At 55.5% G+C, this 23,516-nt stretch overlaps 1 protein-coding gene across 13 annotated transcripts; it reads right to left on the minus strand.

Moving 5' to 3' along the window:
• Window positions 1–1,725: 1,725 nt before the first annotated feature.
• On the minus strand, window positions 1,726–22,223 carry LOC123363353 (zinc finger protein 585A-like). 13 transcript variants are annotated; one of them, XR_006576732.1, is made up of 7 exons: window positions 11,106–14,314; window positions 9,744–9,884; window positions 9,039–9,241; window positions 8,538–8,651; window positions 7,658–7,771; window positions 4,480–7,347; window positions 1,726–2,623 (listed from the first exon to the last, which is right to left on the minus strand). XR_006576732.1 is itself a non-coding variant. In XM_045004216.1 (7 exons), the coding sequence occupies exons 4-7, from the start codon at window positions 9,139–9,141 to the stop codon at window positions 4,838–4,840; spliced, it is 2,841 nt and encodes a 946-aa protein (XP_044860151.1). In that variant the 5' UTR covers window positions 9,142–9,241; window positions 9,744–9,884; window positions 11,106–11,280; window positions 22,101–22,223; the 3' UTR covers window positions 3,971–4,837. The 13 variants fall into 13 exon arrangements, 12 of the variants coding, with proteins under 12 accessions (XP_044860151.1, XP_044860149.1, XP_044860146.1 ...); XM_045004216.1 differs by lacking the exon at window positions 1,726–2,623 and adding an exon at window positions 22,101–22,223 and having other exon boundaries at window positions 3,971–7,347; window positions 11,106–11,280; XM_045004214.1 differs by lacking the exon at window positions 1,726–2,623 and adding an exon at window positions 21,942–22,081 and having other exon boundaries at window positions 3,971–7,347; window positions 11,106–11,275.
• Between the last annotated feature and the right edge of the window lie 1,293 nt (window positions 22,224–23,516).

Genomic DNA, 23,516 nt, shown 5'->3' on the forward strand with positions numbered 1-23,516 from the left:
CGACTTCTGACGGTGAGAGCGCTGGTGCAGTAAGACGTGACCTCCCCCGACGAGCCTCTCTCAGACCCTGGGGCCAACATGGCTCCAACTTCACCACAGACAACAGGTCTCGCGTGACAGCGCCCGTAATGCAGGAGTAAAGCTCGGGGACGGAAGATGGAGCTGGCACACCCAGAGCACTTCCTCTCTCTTCAGCCTCCTTGGGGGCGTCTTCACAGCAGGCAGCACCCCCTGCCACGGGGTGTCAGAGCCTGGGCTGCAGTCCAAGGCTTGCAAGGCTCGCACGGTGGCACTAAAAATGCCCTGTAGACTTGGGGCTCTGAACCCCAGGGAGGCGTGGTGGGTGCAGAGCCCGCGCTCCAGCCCAAGCCCCAAGGCGACAGGGCTATTTTTAGCACCGGAAGTGGGATGGGGGTCGCCCCACACAAGGCAGAGCAGGCTGAATCAGACCAGAGATGCTCAGACTGAGGGTCCTGAGCTGCAAGTGACTCTTTAACTTGTCTCCTCTTTGCAGCACTTGATATTAAAATACCATGTGACTGAATCAACAACCAGTCAGGAGACTTCTACTGTGTTAGTCACCAATTGTTGATAAAGTATTGGTCAGTCATTTTGCTGTGGGGATTATAAATACTATTTCCGTCATACTGTTTAAATGGGACTGTATAGCACAGGAGTTTTGCAGGTGTAAAACCTAGGAAGAGAATAACTAAACGAGAGTCATCTGAGACCACGGGATGTAGTATCTTTGGAGCAAGTGCACTGCACCCCCAGCACCACCCTGCAAACAGCGCGCACACACACACACCGCAATGCACCACCACCCCGGCACCACACTGCACCACCACCACCACCACCCTGCGCACAGCAGCACCCCCCCCCGGCACCACACTGCGCACAGCACACACACACACACACACACACACACACACCCCACTGCACCACCACCCCGGCACCACACTGTGGACTGCACTCCCAACACCACACTGCATCACCACCACCACACTGCGCACAGCACCCCCCAGCACACACACACACACTCCACACCACACTGCACACTAACCCTGCTGCATCTTAAGAGGTATCTAGGCTACTTTACATCAGTGCAAGAGGCTGACCCACAGGCAGTTTGCAGCTCCCCGTTCCCTTCCCCAGCCATGCCATGCACCAGACTCGGCCACACTTTCAATCACTTAAGCAGCGCCTCTGCCAAGCTGCCTGGGACACATCCATCCAGCCCCCGAAGCAGCGCTCAGCCGGCCAGCAGTGGTTCTCCAGCCAACTGCACGGCTTGGATTGTCTGGGACAGCTCAGTGTCCTGGTGTCACCATGGACAGTGCACGAGGACCACGGATGTATGTTTGTTCGCATCAAACAAGTCCCTACATGTGGTGGCTGAGGACCAGGCCAACGGGCCTAACGCTGCAGGGTGTCCAGGGGCTGCAATCTCCCTGCCCCACGGCTCGGCCAGCCAGAGATGCCAATACCCAGAGGTTACACTGTGCATCGAGGAGAGCTAGGAGCTCTAGGGCCACCCGCCTCTCACAGGCCTCTGACCAGCCACCCAGGAGCAAAGGTTTGCAGGTACTGCTGGCCTGGCCTGAATTCAGCCTAGAAGCGAGAGGCTGGAACCCAATCCCCTGACCAGGTTCCCCTCTGCGGCTGGCCCTGGCTGCCCAGCAGCCCACAAAAGCAGACAGGCATTTCCAAACCACAGAACTCACCTGCTGCCCCAAAGCTTTTATTGTAAATGAACATACCAGGGGGAGACTCCCTGGCTCTGAAAGACGGCGCGAGCGCGGGGCTGGTTAGCAAGGATGGTGACATGGGCATTTCCCACCAGGGACATGCCGTGAATACACAGCAGCAGCACGAGATGGTTGGTGATGAGAGGGCTGCGGGTACACAGGAGGTTTGGCTTCATGCTAGAGAAATGGTCCCCAACCATGCTAAGCAACTGTGCCATCCCGCCCCATCCGGCAGCCTCCTGCCCCTGCCAGTCCCATCCAGCTGGCTGCCTAGCCAGGAGCCTGATCAGTGAGCCACGCACAATCCTTACCGGTCCTCCAGGCTCTGCCGGCCCACCTCAGGGTGCTGACCCCCAAGGAACTGACGTGCCACCAGCAGCTCCATGGCACACTGGAAACGCACACCTGGCCCAGTGGCAGCACATCAGGGCCCGTCGTGGGACAGGGCAGCCCTAGATCACCAACCACGGGGGGCTGAAACGCCATCCCACAGCTGTAACCTAGTGAGTGTCCACACCAAGTGCAAACGCGCAGTTATCGTGGGTATCAGCGTGGCACCAAGCGCCCTGGCGCAGGAAGAGTGCCCACCCCGAAGAACTTCCTCTGAAGGCACAAGTCCATGTCACACCCAGCGCTAACCACCATCCAGAGCAGGACGCGGTCCTCACCGGTGCGGCTCAGTGGCTGGGAACGAAGCGGCTCCGTGCCCACGAGCGAGGGACGGGGTGCGCACGGCTCTCGCAGCCCAGTCCCATCTGTGGAGTGTACAGCCTCACTCCCCGCCGCCTGAGGCAGGATCCCCTCCAGAGCACCCCGCTCCATGAACCCTGCTGCACAGCGGTGCCCGGCTGGCATGCCGGGGGGGCTTGCGGACGCTAGACAAGAACGAAAGGAAGCAACACGCTAGTTTGTTCCCACCCAAGTGCCCCTCTCACCCTAGCCAGCCGCTGCTGCTGGGAGGGGCCCCAAAGCTTCGGGAGACGCCAGCGCGCGGTCAGGTAGCGAAGCCCCAGTGGTTCTGTAGCCAGCTCCCCCCGGCGCTCCTGGGAGCTACGCAAGGTCAGTGCAGGAGGCAGGTGCTGGCCTAGCAGCCCGACGTCCCGGTGAACCAGTCAGCAGGTAGGGCAGAGCCCTGCACGCTTCGCATGTGCACACGCCCATCGCCTGCCCCTGCCCCAGATCAGCTCTGGGGCTCCCGGGAGGCCAGGCCAGTGGCCCGTTCCGCCCGCATGCTGGGACTGCCCAACAGGACTAAGTGTGGCAATGGCTGGTGGGAACCGGGCTCCTGTCCCACCCTCCTGCGCCAGCCCGTGGGGCAAGCAGAAGCCTGTGCTTGTGACAGCAGGGGCTGGTGCCCGGGAAGGGACGGTGCAGCGCAGGCCCCACCTCACTGTCACTAAGTGAAGACAGGATTTGGTCCCCAACCAGCCCTGGCTTCTTCCCTCTCATCATTCGACCCTGTTCACCCAGCCACACCCACAGGCCAGGCTGTCCCCTCCCCACCGCTGCAGCAGGCAGCTTCAGTCCCCCCAACACCCTGCGGCAGCAATCCACGGACAGGCAGTGCCTTCGCCGCCGGCACGAGGGATCCTGGGGAGGCCTGAGAGCCAGACGCCCACTGCTGCCTGGGAATGGGGCAGCCGTCGGAGCGGGGCCCATTGCTGCGTGACCGACCTACCCAGGTGATACCCCCTGAGCTGTAACACCCTGGGGCACTGCTGGCTGCGCTTCCAGGTAAGGGAGAGAACTTACGAGAGGGTCCCACACGCACTGTCACTGCTGCAGGCCAAGCTCAGCGCACACACCGGGGTCCCTGCATCCCTCCGTTCCCCACATGCTCCCCAGGTGCCACCCTCCCTTCCCCCTCTAGTACAGGGGCTCCCTGCCACAACCCACAGCCTCATGCTAGAGGCTCTGTGTGCCCCCCATTCTGCCCTCCCCAATCTGCCAGGAGCTCTGTGTGCCCCATGTCCCCCCAGCCATGGGCTCTGCGTGCCCCACCCCCCAGTCCTCCTGCCATTAGTATTTCTTTTCTTCCTGTCTGGGACATACGACAGTCATGGTGTCGCCACGCTCCTGCTGGGACGACGGGCAGAGCGTAGCTGGGAGTATCACGCTGCAGCCTGCTCATGGCTCTGTTCTCCGCCCTGGAGCTAATTACACACCTGGCCCAGGCTGGCGGCTCAGCTAAGCAGGTACCAGGGCTCCCCATGTCCCCCCGCTGCCCCTTGACGGGCCCATGGAGCCGAGCTCTGCCCCAGCATGCAGTCCTCCTCCACCAGGGCATCAGCACCCAGCTTCTCCTTCCTGCTCCCCAGCAAGGGCACCTCGTCCTCGCGCCCCCTCCCCGCAACTGCTTTCAGACCAACCGCAGCCTTCTCTGGGGCTGGGCCTCCTGCCCCTCCCCCTCCCCCGTTATTGTGTCTACAGGGGCTGGAGCTTGCAGTCCCAGGCGGCCTTTCACTGCCCTGCAGCTGGCTCGGGGGGGGATCCAGAACCCAGCAATACCCTCGGAACAACGTACGCCCAGGCTAGCCAGGCTCTGCCTCCGCTTGGATCGGAGCTTCCAAGAGCCACCCCCAGCCCACGTTTAGCTCCAGGGAGGCGAGAGGGCAGAGCTCCATAGGCCGTTCCCGCCCAGGGAGTCTCTTTCAGGGGTGGGTTTCCCGGGACACTCGCCGCAGGGCCCCAGGCCTGCCAGCTTGCTGTGCCCTCTCCTCGCTCTGCTCACAGCACTACTCGGAGTCTCTCTGCACTCTGCAGCAATGTGTGCTGATCGATCAGCCGGCCTGCCCGCTGCCAGCAGCTGTGTCCTCTCTGAAGTTCGGTGTGTGCAGAATGAAGTCAGATCTGGCTTCTGGCTGTAACACTCCCCGGTCCGTGTCTGGTGTCGTGGGTGCGGCAGCAGCACGGGTTAGTCCCAGGTTCCCAGATCCAGTCACCGTACAGCTCGCCGATCAGGCACACGCTCTACTCGCTCCAGCTTGCACAGGGGGACGGGTGCTCTCTGATGCGCCCGCAGAGCTCTCTGATCGTCAAAGCTCCTGTCACCCCCGCTGCATTGACACCATGTCTCTGCTTGCTTGGCTTCAGGAGCTCCCCGCCGTGGGGGATGCGGTGGCTGAGGTGCCCTCTGCAGGCCAAGCACACGTGGGGCCAGTCCCCACCGCAGCACAGGGTGAAGGTGTCCCCGTGGGGGAAGCTTGCATGGCACTGGGGGAAGCGTATGGCCTCTGCTGGGAGTGGGTTCTGCGGTGAGTGAGGAGATTGGGCTTCTGGCTGAAGGTCTTCCCGCAGTCGGTGCAGCTGTAGGGCCGCTCCCCGGTGTGGGTGCGGTAATGGGTCACCAGGTTGGGCTTCCAGCTGAAGCCCTTCCCGCACACGGTGCAGGCGAAGGGCCGCTCGCCGGTGTGAGTCCGCTGGTGTGTGAGGAGGTTGGGCTTCTGGCTGAAGCTCCTCCCGCACTGGGTGCACTGGAATGGCCGCTCCCCGGTGTGGGTCCGGAGGTGCGTGACCAGTGTGACCTTCTGCCGGAAGCATTTCCCACACTCCGGGCAGGCGTACGGCCGCTCCCCACCGGGCACTCGCTGCGGGAGCTGCAGGGCGACGTGCTCCTTGAAGGGTTTCCCGCATGGCGAGTGGGAACAGCACCTCTTCCCGGCATGGGCCTCCATCAGATCCACGCTCGGCGGCCTTGCGGGAGGTCTCTCCCCTCCGTGGACACGCTGGTGGATCTTCAGGGACATCTTGCCTTTGAAGCGCTTGGGGCACTGGGCACAGGCGAAGGGCCGCCGCCCCACATGGGTTCTCTGGTGGGCGAGCAGGTTGGGTTTCTGGCTGAAGCTCTTGCCGCACTGGGGGCAGGCGAAAGGCCGCTCGCCCGTGTGGGTCCGGTAGTGAGTCACCAGGTTCCCCTTCTGGTTGAAGCGCCGCCCGCACTGGCTGCAGGCGAAGGGCCGCTCGCCCGTGTGGAGCCGCTGGTGCGTCATCAGGTTGGCTTTCAAGCCGAAGCTCTTCCCGCACACGTCACACCGATGGGGCCTGTCGCCCCAGTGGCTTTCCCGGTGCTTTGCCAGCTGGCTGTGCTGGCTGAAGCTCCGCCTGCACTCGGGGCACGTCCAGGCTGTCTCCCCCACCTGCGCATCCTGCTGGGCTGGCAGGGACAGCCGGGGCCTGAGGCCTTTCCCGCGTTCAGGAAGCGGATACGGCTGCCATCCTGCGTGGCTGCCCTGATGGGCAACGAGAGCCGGCCAAAAGCTGAAGCTGCTCCCGCACTGGTTACAGATGAAGGGCCGCTCTGCCCCGGGGGCTGCGTGCGCCGCGTCGCCAGGGCCCAGGCAGGGCTCCAGGTGTCTGAGGAGATGTTGGTTCAGGCTGAGGCCTCTCCCATACTGGACGCTCTCGCAGGGCCTCTCCATGGCATGGCCGGGCTGGGACTTCAGAAGAGCCGCCTGTGGGCAGCTTTCCCCGCACTGCACGCACAGGAAGGCCTGCTCTGCTGAGGGGGTTTGCTGGGGCAGTGGGATGTGCTGTTTCTGGGGGAAGCTGCTACCACAGTCAGTGCACGTGCACAGTGCCTGGCTTCCGGGGATCTTCTGGGCTAGCACCGGCTGAGTGGGGTCACGCTGGCTCTCCTGCTCAGCACCTGCGGGCTGGAGCGGCACGGCGGGGGGACTGTGGAGTGGGATTGGCTCTGGATTCCCACAGGGTCTGGGCTGGCTTAGGCTGTGGGTTCTCTGGTGCGCTTTCAGGGACACCTTGTCCTTGAAGCACTTCTGGCACTCCCCGCATGGGTAGGGGCGCGCATCCGTGTGGGTGCTCTGGTGAGTCACCAGGTTGGTCTTCTGGGTGAAGCGCTTCCCACACTGGGGGCAGGCGTAGGGCCGCTCCCCGGTGTGGGTCCTGTAGTGAGTCACCAGGTTGGTCTTCTGGTTGAAGCTCTTCCCGCACTGGGCACAGCTGAAGGGCCGCTCGCCCGTGTGGGTCCGGTAGTGAGTCACCAAGTTGGGTTTCTGCGTGAAGCTCTTCCCGCACTCGGGGCATACGAACGGCCGCTTTTCCTCCTGGTCTCCCTGCTGTGCTGGGGACTTTGGCTTCCCCCCAAGCCCGCCCCACTGCGGCGGCTTCTCCCCCACGTGGGTTCTCTGGTGGGCAATGAGATTGGCCTTCTGGCTGAAGCTCTTCCCACACTGCGTGCAGGAGAAGGGCCGCTCCCCGGTGTGGATCCGCCGGTGAGTCAGGAGGTTGGGCTTCTGGCTGAAGCTCTTCCCGCAGTCTGGACATCTGTAGGGCTTCTCTCCCGTGTGGATCCTCTCGTGCGTGATGAGGCTCTGCTTCTGCCGGAAGCGCTTCCCGCACTCGGCACACTGGAAAGGCCCAGCCCCTAGCTGACGTACGACGGCATCTGAACACTTGCTGAAGCCAGCTGATTCTTCCATCTTGATCCTTGTCGGGTTTCTCTGCTGCCTCTTGGATACCAGCTGCCGACTGTGAAACGAGCCGTCGGAACTGTCACAGACCACGGGCGACAGCTCTAAGTCTGCAGCAAAGCTCTCCGAGTTCTCTTCTTGCTCGACTGTGTTCGCACCCCCGTGCTCTGCTGGATTGCAAAGAGAGAGTGACGGCATGAACCCATGGGCCTTCCTCGACGTTGGTAAAACTCTACAGAAACAAGCAGCTCCTCAGGCTGGGCCCAGACTGTACCCAGCTGAGGGCTGCAGTGGCAGCCTGCAAGAACAGCAGAGGCCGCAGCTAACTGGCACAAAGCAGAGCAGACTGCAGCTGTCCTCATCTTTGCAATGGAACTGCAGCCCTTTGAGACAACAGGTCCAGCAAACCACCCCCTATGCTGACCTCAGCCTCCGCTGGAAGGGGAGCCCAGAGCAGAACCAATCGTTGCTCTCACTCACCTACGCAGGCACTTCCGAGGATCTTGCTCTCCTCCAGTTTCTGCTGAGCCTCCATGTAGCGCTCCTCCCATTGCTCAATACGGAATAAACCATCGGGCTTGAAAAATCCATAGCCTGGTTGAGGGGACAGAGGATGTCATCATGTACGGTTAGGCGCATCCAGTGCCAACACCACTGTGCTGGAGACGATGCACCTGCGACTTCACAACTCAAACAATTAACCTAAGTCCCAGGGGAACCTTTGTCTTTATTCTAAGCCTCTGCTGCCTAATGGGGAATTAAAGATACAAGACAATACAATCAACACACCCTCAAGCTCCCTGGCTAGCCCCCCTTTTCCTCACTGCTGTCCTGCGGGCGACTGGCAGACAGAGGAGAGCAGGTCTGGCCAGGAAAACAGTGAGCTCTCAACACATCTTCCAAATGTTCCTAAAAATACTTGGTTCTTTTTTGGTGCCTTTCAACCCAGAATCTCAAAGCCCGTAACATGTGTCAATGAATCCCATCTCCAGCCTGTCTCCTGGGAGGAAAGTCTGGATCACTAGCCACACTGTACTGATGGAGAAACTGAGGCCCAGGAAGGTTAAGTGACCTGACTCAAATTTGCACAGGGGGTCAGACTGACAGAGCTGGGATTAGAACCAGGGAGCCTAGACTCATCCTTTGCCTTGTCCACTAATCCTCCCTGAACCGCTCAATCAAAGGGGAGGGGCGACTGCCAGATGCCATTTAGGACTGGTGCAAACCCATGACTGACACGTCTCCTGAAACTCTAGCAGATCTCGGTGAGTAAAGACATGGAAGGATTAAGCCAATGGCAGTTTCATCTGCTTCTCTCAACCTCATGTGCTGCTACCTAGCTACTGTGCTGAGCACTCACCTGCGCAGGGATCTGGCGGACGCTCTAAGCCACCAGAGACCAGCTGAACCCCCACACCTGGTTGTTCCCCTCGTTCAATCCGGAACAAGAAATCAGGTTTGAGAGCTGGGTGGCCTGGGTCGGGGGGAAAATATTCCTGTTAGCAGGTGCTCGACCACTGCTGTCCGCAGTGAGGCCAACAGGAGCCAGGGCTCGGTCCCCGCTGCATTGCTAGCTGGCGCTGGGTGGAGGGACACAGCTGCTCAGAGCACGGCTACAGTCAGAGAGGGGAGAATGGAAAACGGCACAATCATACCCAGCCCCTCTAGCGCCCGGGGGGGCTGGGAGGAATAAGTCTCCGCTGCCCACTCAATCACCAGTGTCTCATGCAAGATGGACAGCGACAGGGCCAGGCTGGGGGCGGATTTTAGGAGGTGGCCTAAGTGGACCGTCGCCCTCCAAATAATTTCATGAGGGTCTCCAAAGAGGCTCAGATGAAAATGACTTTGGAGCAGCACTGACCTGGATTTGAACTGGTGACGCCGCGAGAAAAGGTTCCACAGCCCAGCTCCAGTTCGCTGTGCCATCCCGCTCCCTCCTTTGAGGGGTGCGGTTCTTCGGACATGGCTACCCCAGCCTCCCTGCCTTGTGTGGGGGATGGGGCTCGCAGACCCTGCTCCACCAGGGGCCCAGGCTGATCGCTCTTCCCGGGGAGCTGCTTTCGCCTGAGGAGGGGAGGGACAGAATGAGGAGGGAGACAGGGCGCTCCCTGCTGCCCCACCAACCAGCCAGGTACATCGCAAAGAGGGTGATCCTCTCCAGCACCCCTCACAGCCACACCCAGAACCACCCGCTGCAGCCGGGGAGCAGCCGTCTGCCCTGCCGGGGGGGCTGCAAAGTGGAGCCGTGAGGAAGGACAGAGCCTGGCTCCTGGCAGCCCCAGTACAGGTTCCCTCAGCTCCTGGCTGGGGGAGCACAGGCGGTGAGAGCGAGTGAGGCGGGCAGTGAGTTGTGACACTGTCGTCCGGGGCTGGAGGGAAGGGCTGCCCCATGCACCGGCAGAACCAGCTCTGCTTTCGGGGAGCAGACCTGCAAAGGGGTTTGAAGGAGGAGACGGTAACGGCTCCTCAATCAGTGAGACAGCTGAGCCCCACCCAGCACTGCCCCCCACCGAAGAGGTGTATTTAGATCCGCACTCTCCAGCCCTTGTACTGCCTGGCCTCTCACCTCTAGCCTGTGCAGCAGACAGTCCTCACCCAGCGAGGTGACCAGCTCCTAGTCCCAGTACAGCTCCCTCTGCCATTCCGCTAACGCCGCCCACTCCGCCGGGGAGAAACAGACCCTGCCATCCTCAGACGTCACCAGCACCTGCAACAAGAAGCCCCCACTCAGCCCTGCCTGCTTCAGCAGCACAGCAGTCACCCACCCGTCTACTGGGCAAGGCCGAAATGGGAGAACAGGCTGTGTGTGCCAGGCACTCGTACCGGGCGACATGACTGAGTACAAGAGGGGTGGCTGGTGGTACCACGGCTCCTGCCTACCTCACCGTGCCGCAGATGTCATGTCAGAGAGCAGACGGTTCTGTCTGGAGGACGGAGCTTGGGATAGCTGGGGTAGGAATGGACAGGGGACACGCCTGTGAACAAACTGCTGGCTGGCAGCATCTCACACATGGGAATGGCTGGAGCAGGGGACTGGGAGTTCTACGCTCAGCTCTGCCACTGATTCAATGTGTGACCTTGAGCAAGTCACTTTCTCTGCTGTGCCTCAGTTTCCCTATCAGTGAATCTGGGATTACCACTTCCTCCCTCCCAGGAAAACAGTCAAGCTGTATTTCTTACTGTCGGGAAGGTCTCTAGCTAATGGAACCCAGAACCAAAGAGAAAGCTGGGCAGGAGGAGAGGGGGCACAGAAGGATCCTGGACTCCCGGAGGTGCAGTGACTAAGACCCAAAGGGTTCTCAGGAGAGGTGAGGAAACTGAGGCAGGGTCTTGCATGCAGCTGTTTGTTACTTCTCCATAGCTCTGCATATCCCTTGTACTCTGGGTATGAGTGAGGTGTGTGTAGTTCTGTGTCACTTGCTTTAACTGTAACAAAGTCGCTGTAGGGTTAACCTGTAAACCAGAGTGCCCGGGCGGGCGGAGCTTAAATCCTGGGGAGACCTGGGGAATCAGCACTGGTCTTGGGGCCTAGGGCGACTGGAGCGCGGGTTCCACCCCTCCAGGAGGGGGTGCCAGGCATACAGCCGAGGTCTCGGGCGGATGAACAGTCCATGGGATCCAAGTCCTCAGTCTATGACAGCAGCCTGGTTACTGTCCCCAAGGGGCAGGGAGCTCAGCCAGGAGTGTGAACGAAGGCACAAAATAACAAATGGGGTGACACACTGTTAGGTCTCCAATTCCCCCACCACAAACCCCTCACAGAGCAGCAAGAGCTCAAAGGCAGCACCACCTTCCTCTCTTCTGTGATGGGGGAGGGGGCGGAAAGAGAGATCAGAATTAACCCCTCCCTGTCCGCAATGCGTGTGCACAAGCCAGCCAGCAGTCAGGCAAGCCTCTGGCACCCTGCAGTCCCCCAGCTGCGGCCTACCTGGGCAGCACCCCCTGCAGGCACTTTCCCATCGGAGACGCCTCGGTGGAAGATGCCGTGGATCCTGTGTGGAGGATGTGAGGACGAGATCCTGTCCCTTCACCTTTTACTAGGATTGGCAACTCGAATCGTCCCTTCTCCCAGCTTCTTCGAGGGGCTGCTGCAGATCCCTGCACTGACAGCAAGGAGAGCTAATAAGCGGGGGCTGGGGACAGGAGAGAGGCACAACCCAAAGGCTGGAAGCTGCTCAGAGAGAGACCTGACCGACGCTTTCATCCCACCTCTCTCCAGCCATCTTAGGGAAAGAGTCCAGCGAAGCCCAGGCGCTGTACTGAATTCACAGAGCCCTGTTATTGCAAACTTCCCCAAGACCAGCCCGCTCAGCACTCCTGGGACTTGTAGTCCATGCTGGCGAGAGGATGCACCACACGTGAGTGCTGCCTAGCCTGCTTCACAGTACACAACGGGGGAGGGGAGAGAAAACTACAGCTCCCAGCAGCCCCCGGTACAGCATACAGCCAGCCCGCCCCTCTATCCCAGCCCCTCAGCTGGGCTAGACCCACAGCCCTGAAGGGTAGCGCCGCAGGAAGCAGGAATGCGGCGAATTTCCCCCCAGCCCATCGTTTGTTTCACTTATTCAGCGACTCCCGGCCTTAGCGCTAGCCTGTGGCTGAGAGTCCTACAGGTGAATTACGCACCAGTTCCTTCCTTTGAGGAGTTCTCCACCTGCTGCCTTTCAAGTCACGGAATGGCCCTTTGTTCTGGCAGTGTGGAGCCCTGATTTACCTGCCTAGCCAGTCATCTTTGTCTCCTCCTCTCTCCACTGAACTGGCCCAGTCTTTTCAATCTCTCCCGGCCTCGGCTCCGTCTCTACCCCCTTCCTATCCTATTGCTGCGCTATCTTGTCTGAGAAAGGGGGACCAGCACAGAATGCAGAATGGGGCGGGGGGATGTATAGAATGGCAGCACTCCGGACAAGAGCCCCACCCTCATCCGAAGCTGCCAGAAACCCTCCCCGATTCATACACTACAGCCCCTGCCACACCTTCACAAAGTAGCCAGTGTTTGCGTTCCAACTCTGACTAGCTAGCACATGAAGGGTTAAGTCTGATGGGCATGACAACTGCACTCAGCCCCTGATTTTCGGAGGGGCTGCTTGTCAGCTCCCCACTGAAGTCAGGAGAGCTGCACACCTCTCAGTGCCTGACCCGTCGCGCTGACAGAGAACATCCCATTTCCAAAGCGGTTAGCCGATCCCCAAAGCACTCCAAGGTAGCAGGCAGTAATGGAGACATGGATGGGAAGGAACTTTCCTCAGGCCTTGCAGCTAGCGAGTATCAGAGCTGGGATTCGGACCCAGGCTTACCCTGCACTTTAACTGAACTGTCCCAGATGTCCATAGTAATGAGGGAGGAATTACCTCCAGTCTCCTCTCCAGTGATTTTTCTCCCTGGCAGCAGAGGAGCCTTGCTGTAGCTAATCCTGGAGGTGATGTTGTGTGCGCTGAGCGGGCAGAGCACCTGCTTTACGTCGCAAATGCCATTAGTTCCACTTTTCTGGGGCAGGAGCATTTATTGAAAACGCCTCATCTCTTCTACCCTCTCTGTGTGGAGCTTTCTGCACTTTCATCTTCATCTGTGCCCAAATGCTCTGCTTTGAAGGGAAATGTTCACCCTGGGCTGGTGCTGGAAGGACACAGCACCCTGCAGGAAAGCTACTCACTGGGAAATGTTGCATAACCACGGACCAGAATTTGAGCTAAGAAAACAGGCTTTGAACTTCAGCACCTTCAGATGCTTTAAAATCCATGTTCCTCCTGGTTCGCGAGAGCATTTGAGGAACAAGAGGGCACTATGGATACCAGCTAAGCTATGCAGCCTAGGGGTAGTGTCGGGGAAGAAGTCCCAGGCAAGGACTGGCAAGAAGTTTCATGCCAAGTGTCATCAGGCCGGTTAGACACTGGTGACTGGGTGTGGCCGAGGGACTTCCACACTCATCTTCTCTGATGCACCCTCAGATGTATTGGGCCACAAATTCTAATAAAAGCCCCCGCCAGCTCCATTAGTGCTGTGGCAGCTCTTGGTGAGTCTCTGAGCCTACCAGGCAGAACCACTCTCAGTACTCGGCCGGTAAGACAGGAAGCAGTTAAGGAAGCTCATTTGGATCAGCGGTTCTCAACCTTTCCTGGAACTGGAGTAGTGCACCAGAGTAAGGAGCTGTGCTGATCTCACCCGGTGAGGATCGGGGGTAACTGCGGAAGTGCCAGCAGCGCAGAATCAGGCACTCGGACCTCTGCGGCACAAAGAGAATCATCCCCCATTTACAGATGGGGAAACCGAGGCACAGGAAATTACTTGGCCAGCACTACTCAGGAAATCAGGGCAGAGCTGAGTTCGGAACCCAGGCATCCTGACTTCCAGTCCCCAGCTCTCGTCAGGAAGCCACACTCCCACGCGAAACAAGTGAGGCATTGCCCGGCACACACCAGGAAGCCGTGTGCGCATCCCAGCCCCAGGAAGAAGCCAAAAGGAAGGGAAGAGGCCAAGCCTGCTGGAGGGGCCATTGGAGTGTGGAGAGGAAAACTCACAGGAACTTTGCAACGAAACCAGAGAAATCCCTCTGCTGGCCCCTCGTTCTATTTACAAAGACAACAGAGCTGGGCTCCCCGTGCAGAGGGGCCTCCCGACTGGCAGGCAGCCAGGGACAGGTTTGGCTCAGAGAGGGAGATGTCAGGGAGGCAGGAGGGGATGGGGTCCAGCCTCCACATTAGCACTGCAGGAAGCACAGAAGAGGAGAGACCCTGGGACCACTGTACACCCTCTCTTCACTCCCATATAACTGCTGGGGAGGACCACTCCTGACCTACCTATATCAGGTGAGGCAAGCAATGGTGATCCTCAACCACCTCCCATAAAGACATACATGGAAACCACTGCTTTCCCCACCCAGAAAGCACTTTCCAAGGCATACATGGGATAGCCTCTTGATGTGGGAGGTGCTGATGGGCTTTTCCATCCCATAGTGCCCAGAGCTAGTGCCCGATGTGCTGGGGCTGGGTGGACACTTGAAGCGGGTGGGGGTAAAGCTGCCCTTCATTCAGGATAAATGTAAGAAACAATTAAGTCCTTCATGGAATAAGATGGTTGAAACAATAGGAGCCACCACCCAAAACACAGGCCATAAGCAAGGAGTTGAGCATATGCAGGGGGATGGGTTGTGACGTTATTGATATAAATGGGGACCATATAGAACATGGGTTGCAACCAAGGTCCTGTAGTGGCACCAAATCCTAAGTAAAGGGGGTCATATAAGGTGTCTAAGACCAGGTTCTGGGTTGCTGGTTATGATTATGCTGTCTGTATGTCTGTGTATCATTTTGTAGTTGAAGTTATAAGTATTGGCTCTGTAATGTCTATATTTTGTTTTATGATCTGCCTCTGGGAAGTGTCCCAGACAAGCTGATGTCAGCCCTGCATAGCTGGCTTGATGGCCCATTAAGGGCCATCAGCTACACAATTGACCCATGGAGAGAAGGCAGACACGCCTTGTGACTCAGCAAAGTATGCAGGGACTGGCCCATGTGACTCCAGACTCCATTTTATTTTTGCTGTAAATTTCCACAGTGAAGACAAAGGGATTCTTACACCTGGAAAAGTCTATATAAGGCTAATGCCTCATCTCCACCTTGTCTTCAATCCTGCTTCTGACCTCTGGAGGGATTTTGCTACAAACTGAAGCTCTACACAAGGGACTGAATGACCCATCCCAGCAGGGGATGTTCCAGAGACTCAATTTGAACCTGCAGTTTACTCCATCTCTGCTGCAAGCCTAAACTAAGAACTTTGCCATTACTGTATGTAATTGATTCCATTTAACCAATTCTACCTCTCATCTCTACCTTTTTCCCTTTATGAATAAACCTTTAGATTTTAGATTCTAAAGGATTGGCAACAGCGTGATTTGTGGGTAAGATCTGATGTGTATATTGACCTGGGTCTGGGGCTTGGTCCTTTGGGATCGAGGGAACCTTTTTCTTTTATTGGGGTGTTGGTTTTCATAACCATTTATCCCCAGGACGAGTGCACTGGTGGTGATGCTGGGAGACTGGAGTGTCTAAGGAAATTGCTTGTGTGACTTGTGGTTAGCCAGTGGGGTGAGACCAAAGTCCTTTTTGTCTGGCTGGTTTGGTTTGCCTTAGAGGTGGAAAAACCCCAGCCTAGGGCTGTGACTGCCCTGTTTGAGCAATTGGTCCTGAATTGGCACTCTCAGTTGGGTCCCGCCAGAATCGCTCCGTCACAGTGGCGTAGTCGTGCTTGGATCCACAGAACCAGGTCAATTAAGCTTTGGGTCAGAACCCCGCGCTATCCAAATTTTAACTTTGGGATTGAGAGTTTGGTTGGTTAAAGATCAGTGACCATGAGACAGAAAGCATCAGGAAAAGCAAGGAAACTGCAAGCCTTGAGAGACAGCCTGCAGTTTGATTATGAGCAAGAACTGGCAGAAATTCGAATGGAGAAAGAGGCTGAGGAGAGAAAGAAAGAAGTTGCTAAGAGAGAAGAAAAAGCTCGTAAGAGGCGTCTGGAGCTGCTGGCTGCTGAGGAGAAAACTCGACAAATGCAACAGGAGACAGCTAGACTCCAAATCCAAGTCAAAAAAGCAATGGAAGAACAGCAGAGACTGTATCCTCTTGAAAGTCCAGTTTGTAACAATGTTGGTATGTTATATAAATCTGAGCAATTGTCTGGGGGTAACCAAATGTACCCCAACAATGCCACCTTTTATGTCAATGCTGTTACTGTGTGTTCGATAGGGGGTGGCCCCATAAATTGTGCCAGTGCTATGGATGGGAATGGTAATGGAAAATTCATAGAGAGTGTAAAAGTCAATGGTAAAAGCTGTTTAGGGCAAATTATGGCTTCTAACATCACTCTTGTTAAAGCAGATCTGGTCAAAGAGGAAGATTATTTACCAAATCAGAGTGTGAATGTTGTGATCCTCTGTGAGTTTACTGTCCGTGTGCCTTTAGCCAGAATCCACCTTGAATGGAATGGGGCTCAGCATGAAGTGATAGCTGGTGTCAGGAAGTTATTGCCTAAAGATCTTTTAATTGGGGAAAATGTTAAAGCTTTGTTCAATCCAGGTAGCCAGTCACAGGAGAGGAATGATCTTAAACCTGTGTCTATTGTGAGCAATAATTTGCCTGAGGTGGGTTGCTCCAAAGGTTTGTCTGTGCAAAAAAGCAGTGTGTCTGGAAATGAAGTTTCTGAATGTCTGTCTAATGTCTCAGAAGTTAATCTGGAGTTAGATCAAGAGCAGAAAGATCTCATTGGGGAGGAAAATGTTTCTCAGGAGCAGATTAAAGTAGATGGTCAGGTTAAAGCCCTAACTAAGGAAGGAGAGGGTAAATTTGTAATGGGTAATGGATTGGTGGCTAGTGCAGCTTGTAGAAGTAAACCTGAAATGGGTAACTGTGATTTGCTAAAAGTAGCTCAGTGTAGTGAAAAGAGCAGCAGCTTATCTGTTGGGAGAGGCAATGTGCCTGGTAGGGAAAGTTTGGAGGAGCCTAGGCAGCCTTGTGAGCTGATGGCTTTGTCTAATCAGCAGTTTGGGAAGGGAGGGATAGTGGAAGATGAGTGTCCATATCCCTTACCTGTTTCCTGTGTGAAGAAATGTGACAGTGGAGGGAATGTGCCTGTCTCTGTCAGGAGTATTGACTTGCCTATGAAGGAAGCTACCCCAGTCTCCAAGCAGTTGTCTGTGAACAGCCCTGTGTGCTGGGACAAGGGAAGTGAAATCCCAAGCTGTGTGTCTGGTGAAGGAGAATGTGTCTCCGGCTCTTCTGTGTCTGTGGAGCAAACAGAAGGGGCCTTTCAGCCTGTGATGGTTGAGGGTGATTCAGTTGTCTCGGAGTTGGTTGTAAATACAGCTAAAGCCCAGGAAGGGAATAGTCCTGAGTTTGTGTCTGCTGGGGAGAATGGCACTGTGACTAGGTTGCATCCAGTTAGTGTCATAGCAAGGTCCCAAAGACCAGACAGTTCTGGTGCTTGTAGTTTGCCAGTTGCTAATGTGTGGTTGGAAAAGGGTGCAGCAACTCTGTCTGATCAGGGTGATACCCTAGCCAGGGCACAAGAAGAGCATGAAGGTGATTTAAGTGTGTTACCTACTGACAGTTTGACAACTTGTAGCAAGAAGGAAAAGATTCCTAAACTTGTTCATGGCCAAGGGAAGGAGACTGCTTCTGACCTGTTATCTAGAAAGTCTGTAGGTGTGCCTAAAAGGGGCTTGTGTAGAAATCCGCCTGATGGGCCTCAGGTTATTCTGAATGTAGGTGAGACCCAGAAAGCATCTGTGGTTGCTCAGGGAAGTGTTCCTTTAGAGCGAGCCCTAGGTGAAGAGGGGAAGGGCAGAATTTCTGTGAGGGGTGAATTGCTGCTTAGAGAAGCTCCTAGGGAAAGGAATCCTCATGGTAGCCTGTGCAAGCAGTTTACTGCAGCTGAAGAGTTAAAAGCTAGTGTCTGTGTTAATGCAAATTACTTGGCTGGCAGGGAGAAGAAAGAATTGCTAATAGCTGTTAGCACAGAGGGCCCACCCCATCAGCCAGTGAATTCGGTTAAGCAAGAAAAATCAGGGTTTAATCCAGAAGGAAAGAGAAGACTCAATTTTGCAAAGGGAAGCCACAGGTTAACCCTAAAATGCCCAATCTCCAATGGTATTGAGCCAAGGGTGTGGCATGACAAATATGATTGTAAATGGACACTTGCAATGAATTTGTTGTTATTACTAATGCTAAATTTTGTAACTAATGTGTTGCTATTGCCAAGAACTGTAACAATGTACAATGTGCCTAATCTTTTGGAAAATCCCTTAAACATGTTGAAAGGAATACATGAAAACACACTTTATGTTAAAGGGCCTTGCTATACTGATGTTTCACAGTTAATGCATGTAAACAGTGTTGGAACTTTTCACAGGGGAAAATACATTCCAGACCTGATGTGCTGTATGAAAGGGGAAACTGAGGCACACTACCATATTGCTTTCATGGCTAAATGCCAAGAGTCCTGTACTATGAACAACATCAATATCTACATGGGTTTAATGTTAATTGGGTTCAAAACATTGGCCAGAGCTGGTATGGATAAAGTAGCTGTTTTCTTTAGCTCTTGGCAAGATCACATGAAACATATAGGAACCATGCTGCAAAAGCTAATCAAGTTACACCTTGAGTTTGTAAAGAGATTCATTCATGTTATTGAACATGACTTTGATAAACCATTTCGGTTATACACTGGTACGGCCTCTAGCCCAACACTAGCTGTAGTGAGACAGACCCAAGGAAAGGGGGCTCTTGGGATGCAGTCAGCGATGTTTTGTCATCCCTTCCTGCATCAATTTTGCGTTGGGGGTGTGACGTTATTGATATAAATGGGGACCATATAGAACATGGGTTGCAACCAAGGTCCTGTAGTGGCACCAAATCCTAAGTAAAGGGGGGTCATATAAGGTGTCTAAGACCAGGTTCTGGGTTGCTGGTTATGATTATGCTGTCTGTATGTCTGTGTATCATTTTGTAGTTGAAGTTATAAGTATTGGCTCTGTAATGTCTATATTTTGTTTTATGATCTGCCTCTGGGAAGTGTCCCAGACAAGCTGATGTCAGCCCTGCATAGCTGGCTTGATGGCCCATTAAGGGCCATCAGCTACACAATTGACCCATGGAGAGAAGGCAGACACGCCTTGTGACTCAGCAAAGTATGCAGGGACTGGCCCATGTGACTCCAGACTCCATTTTATTTTTGCTGTAAATTTCCACAGTGAAGACAAAGGGATTCTTACACCTGGAAAAGTCTATATAAGGCTAATGCCTCATCTCCACCTTGTCTTCAATCCTGCTTCTGACCTCTGGAGGGATTTTGCTACAAACTGAAGCTCTACACAAGGGACTGAATGACCCATCCCAGCAGGGGATGTTCCAGAGACTCAATTTGAACCTGCAGTTTACTCCATCTCTGCTGCAAGCCTAAACTAAGAACTTTGCCATTACTGTATGTAATTGATTCCATTTAACCAATTCTACCTCTCATCTCTACCTTTTTCCCTTTATGAATAAACCTTTAGATTTTAGATTCTAAAGGATTGGCAACAGCGTGATTTGTGGGTAAGATCTGATGTGTATATTGACCTGGGTCTGGGGCTTGGTCCTTTGGGATCGAGGGAACCTTTTTCTTTTATTGGGGTGTTGGTTTTCATAACCATTTATCCCCAGGACGAGTGCACTGGTGGTGATGCTGGGAGACTGGAGTGTCTAAGGAAATTGCTTGTGTGACTTGTGGTTAGCCAGTGGGGTGAGACCAAAGTCCTTTTTGTCTGGCTGGTTTGGTTTGCCTTAGAGGTGGAAAAACCCCAGCCTAGGGCTGTGACTGCCCTGTTTGAGCAATTGGTCCTGAATTGGCACTCTCAGTTGGGTCCCGCCAGAATCGCTCCGTCACATGGGTATTGCTGCGATGGAGCCGTGCATGCGTGGGGAGAGAAGCAGCCAGAAACACCACAGAGGCACACAGAGAAGACAGCAGGGAAGCACCAGAGACAGCCAGAGAAGCATTTGTAGCATGATCTTAAGAGAAAGCTCTTGGGCACAGTGCTAGCTGGAAAGGGGCTTGGAACCATGAACAAAGCAGCTCTCTCCAATTGCTTGATTCCTGCTGTGTTCAGGGAGACAGCACTTTGCATATTCTTTGTAGATAAACAGGGCTGCATCAAAGAAATGCCTGATTCCATCATCGATTGCGCCCAACAGAAACAACCCACAAGTCCCCAGATATTGGCTAACCACCCAGGTCAAAAGGATGGCACTGGTGAGAAGAACTGGCTTTCAGCACGCTCTTGGTTTGCAGTCATTTACAAAGAAGTACTCAAGGGTTTGGTTCTGCTCCCATTTCCCTGCTCTGCCCCACATGTTGGCTCCCCGGTCTCCCTAGCCACTGTGCTATAACAGAACCCCCTCTACACACAGGGAGGGGTTTCTTGGACGGCTCTATTGATTGATGCAGTTGAACCACAATAAGAACAACTAAACCCTTGAACCTACAAAGAGAAAGTGCACTTCCCCTCCCTATCCTGCTGCCTGACACCCAAGCTCAGCCACTTTAGCTCCTTCAGCAATTCAAGTTGTTTCCATATTTCATTGAGCACAGGGGGATGTTGGACAATAAGGGTCAATCCAAGCTGAAAACATCTGTCCCCAGGAGACTTGAACACAGGATGTGTTTTTCACAGAAGTCCCAAAGCAGTGAGACTGAGCATCTTTGCAATACATCTCTACTCCGATATAATGCTGTCCTTAGAAGCCAAAAAATCTTACCATGTTATAGGTGAAACCGCGTTATATTGAACTTGCTTTGAGCCGCCGGAGTGCGCAGCCTCCCCCCCACCCCCACCCGAGCGCTGTTTTACCGCGTTATATCCAAATTCGTGTTATATCCGAATTCGTGTTATATCGGGGTAGCGGTGTACAAGGTTGTATCTACTAGCAGCCATTGTCTGGCAAACACTCAGTGCGACTTTTGAGTCTCCTTTAGCCCACCCCCTGAATTCAAGTCAAACAGAGCTAGCACTGCAGGGAGCGAGATGGACAAACATCAACAGAGCTCAGCTGAAAGCTTGTTCCCAGCTATTACCGAGATCTAAAGAGAGAATTTACTGCTGTTTCGCTACAGTCCTCCTCCAACCACCATGGCACGATGGTCCCCTACAGTCCATTTACAGAGCTAATTTGTAATGTCCTGTCTAACAGGGCTCCTGTCCCTTCCCTTAGGGCAGCGGTTCTCAACCAGGGGGATGCTTAGCCCTGGGGGTACGCAGAGATCTTCCAGGGGTACACCAACTCATCTAGAGATTTGCCTAGTTTTACAACAGACTACATACAAAGCACTAGCAAAGTCAAATTTCATACAATGACTTACTTGTACTGCTCTATATACTATACACCAGTGGTCCTCAACCTTTTCGTCTGGCGGGCACCAGATGAAGGACCAAAATTCTTGACCGCCAGCCAGGATGCGGGCGCATTTAGATGCCCCCGCGGGTGCACCGCATTGGGGACCCCTGCTATACACTGAAATATAAGTACATTATTTATATTCCAATCAATGTATTTTATAACTTTATGGTAAAAACGAGAGAGTAAGCAATTTTTCAATAATAGCACGCACTGACACATCAGTGTTTTTATGTCTCATTTTGTGAGCAAGTAGTTTTTAAGTGAGTGAAACTTGGGGTACGCAAGACACATCAGACTCCTGCAAGGGGAACAGTCGTGCGGAAAGGTTGAGAGCCACTGCCTTAGGGGATGGGTTTACGCTTGTCACGGATGCACTAGGGAGATTGTCCTTGATATTTACCCTTCATTTCCCTTGTCTCCATTCCAGCCCATGAGTCCCAGTCACCCTCCCACCCTGGCAGCATCCTGAGTAATTCCTCTGCCCGCGCAACTAACAACTCACCTCATCACGGGGCACTTACAAGGGATAAAACTAACCTCAGCCGAGCTGCTCCCCACCCCCACCGAGCTGCTCCCCACCCCCACCCTGCCTCTCCCCACATCCACCGCCTCCACCCACCCTTACCCCCCATCCCCTCCCTGCCCCCATCCCTCTACCTCAGCCTCCCCCTCCTCCCAGCCTCTTCCCACATCGTCCCCCACCCCCCCCCAGCCTCTCCCTGCCCCCATCCCAGCCTCTCCCCACACGGCCCCTCCCCCTCACTTCTCCCCGCCGCCACCCCTGCCTCCCCCCACACCCCAACAGCGCCGCCTCACATCACGGCAGCGGCGCTTACGTCACCCCGTGACTCCATTTTGTGGCGGGAACACGTCATCGCGCATTGTTATGGCAACGCAGTCCAACTCCCGCGCTCAGCCCGAGACCCGCATCACCGCGGCGACCGCCCAGCCTCGCGGGATGACGTCACGGCGGAACGCCGCGCGGACGCGCTCACCTTCAGCCAGCCCCGTGGAGGCGCCGCAGCTGAGCGCGACCCCGCAAGGGATCACGGGAAAGCTAGGAGCCAGAAATCTCGCGAGAACACGCGGGACTTCGCGGGGTGATGGGAGATGTAGTTCCGGGCGGGGCAGGGCGCTCCCGGGAGCTGGGAGAGCAGGAGGGGCCGGCGCGGTGTTCTGTGGAGGAGAGGAGCCTTGACAGAGACAGCTAGAGCGCCGCCCCATAACACCATAGAGTCCTGCCAGAGCGCCGCTCCCATGGCACCATAGAGGCGAGTCCGCCAGAGTTCCGCTCAGATAATGCCACCATAGAGACATGCCAGAGCGCCGCTCCCATGGCACCATAGAGACGTGCCAGAGCGCCGCTCCGATGGCACCATAGAGATGTGCCCGCAGGGTGCCGCGCCTCTCTGAGTGCCTGGGCGGTGGCACCATAGAGACTGTAGAGATGTACCAGAGTGTCCCTTACACAGTACCATAGAGATGTGCCAGAGTGCTGCTCTGGCAGCACCATAGAGACCAAAAAAAAAAATTTATGGAGATATACCAATTTCCTTGAATTGGAAGGGACCTTGAAAGGTCATTGAGTCCAGCCCCCTGTCTTCACTAGCAGGACCAATTTTTGGCCCAGATTCCTAAGTGGTCCCCTCAAGGATTGAACTTACAACCCTGGGTTTAGCAGGCCAATGTTCAAACCACTGAACTATCCTTCCCCCCTCAGAATGCTACCTCTGCCCAGTTAGGGAGCAGAGAGCTGAGAGGCTGAGGCCATGGAACCCAGGTGTCCTGACTCTGTCCCCCCTCCGGCCTGCTCCAAGTTAGGGTTGCCAGGTGTCTGGTTTTTGACTGGAAAATCCAGTTGAAAAAGGGACCAGGCACTGCTCTGCCCTGCCCCCATTCCACCCCTTCCCCCAAGCCTTCGCCCCTGCTCCACCTCCTCCTCACTCCCATTCCACCCCTTCCCCCAAGCCTCCACCCCCGCCTGGCTCTTCTTGCCCCTGCTCTGCCCCCTCCTCACCCCCATTCCACCCCTTCCCCCAAGCCTCCGCCCCCGCCTGGCTCTTCTCGCCCCTGCTCCACCTCCTCCTCACCCCCATTCCACCCCTTCCCCCAAGCCTCCGCCCCCGCCCGGCTCTTCTCGCCCCTGCTCCGCCCCCTCCTCACCCCTATTCCACCCCTTCCCCCAAGCCTCCACCCCACCTCTTTCCAGCTTCCGTCCCCTTCCCCGAGCGATGCCGGGAGCAGGGTGGGGCTGGGTCACTCGCTGCTGCTGGTTCCAGGCCCCTGTGGACGGGACGGCTCTGCTCGGACCCGTTCTGGGCACCACCAAAAATTATACAAACCTGCCGCCCGTACTCCCAGCCCCACTTTAACTGTACCGGGCTACCTTTAGAAATGCTCCCAGATTCCCC

This window comes from Mauremys mutica, chromosome 2 (genome assembly GCF_020497125.1).
Source record: "Mauremys mutica isolate MM-2020 ecotype Southern chromosome 2, ASM2049712v1, whole genome shotgun sequence".
NCBI classification, from domain to species: domain Eukaryota; kingdom Metazoa; phylum Chordata; order Testudines; family Geoemydidae; genus Mauremys; species Mauremys mutica.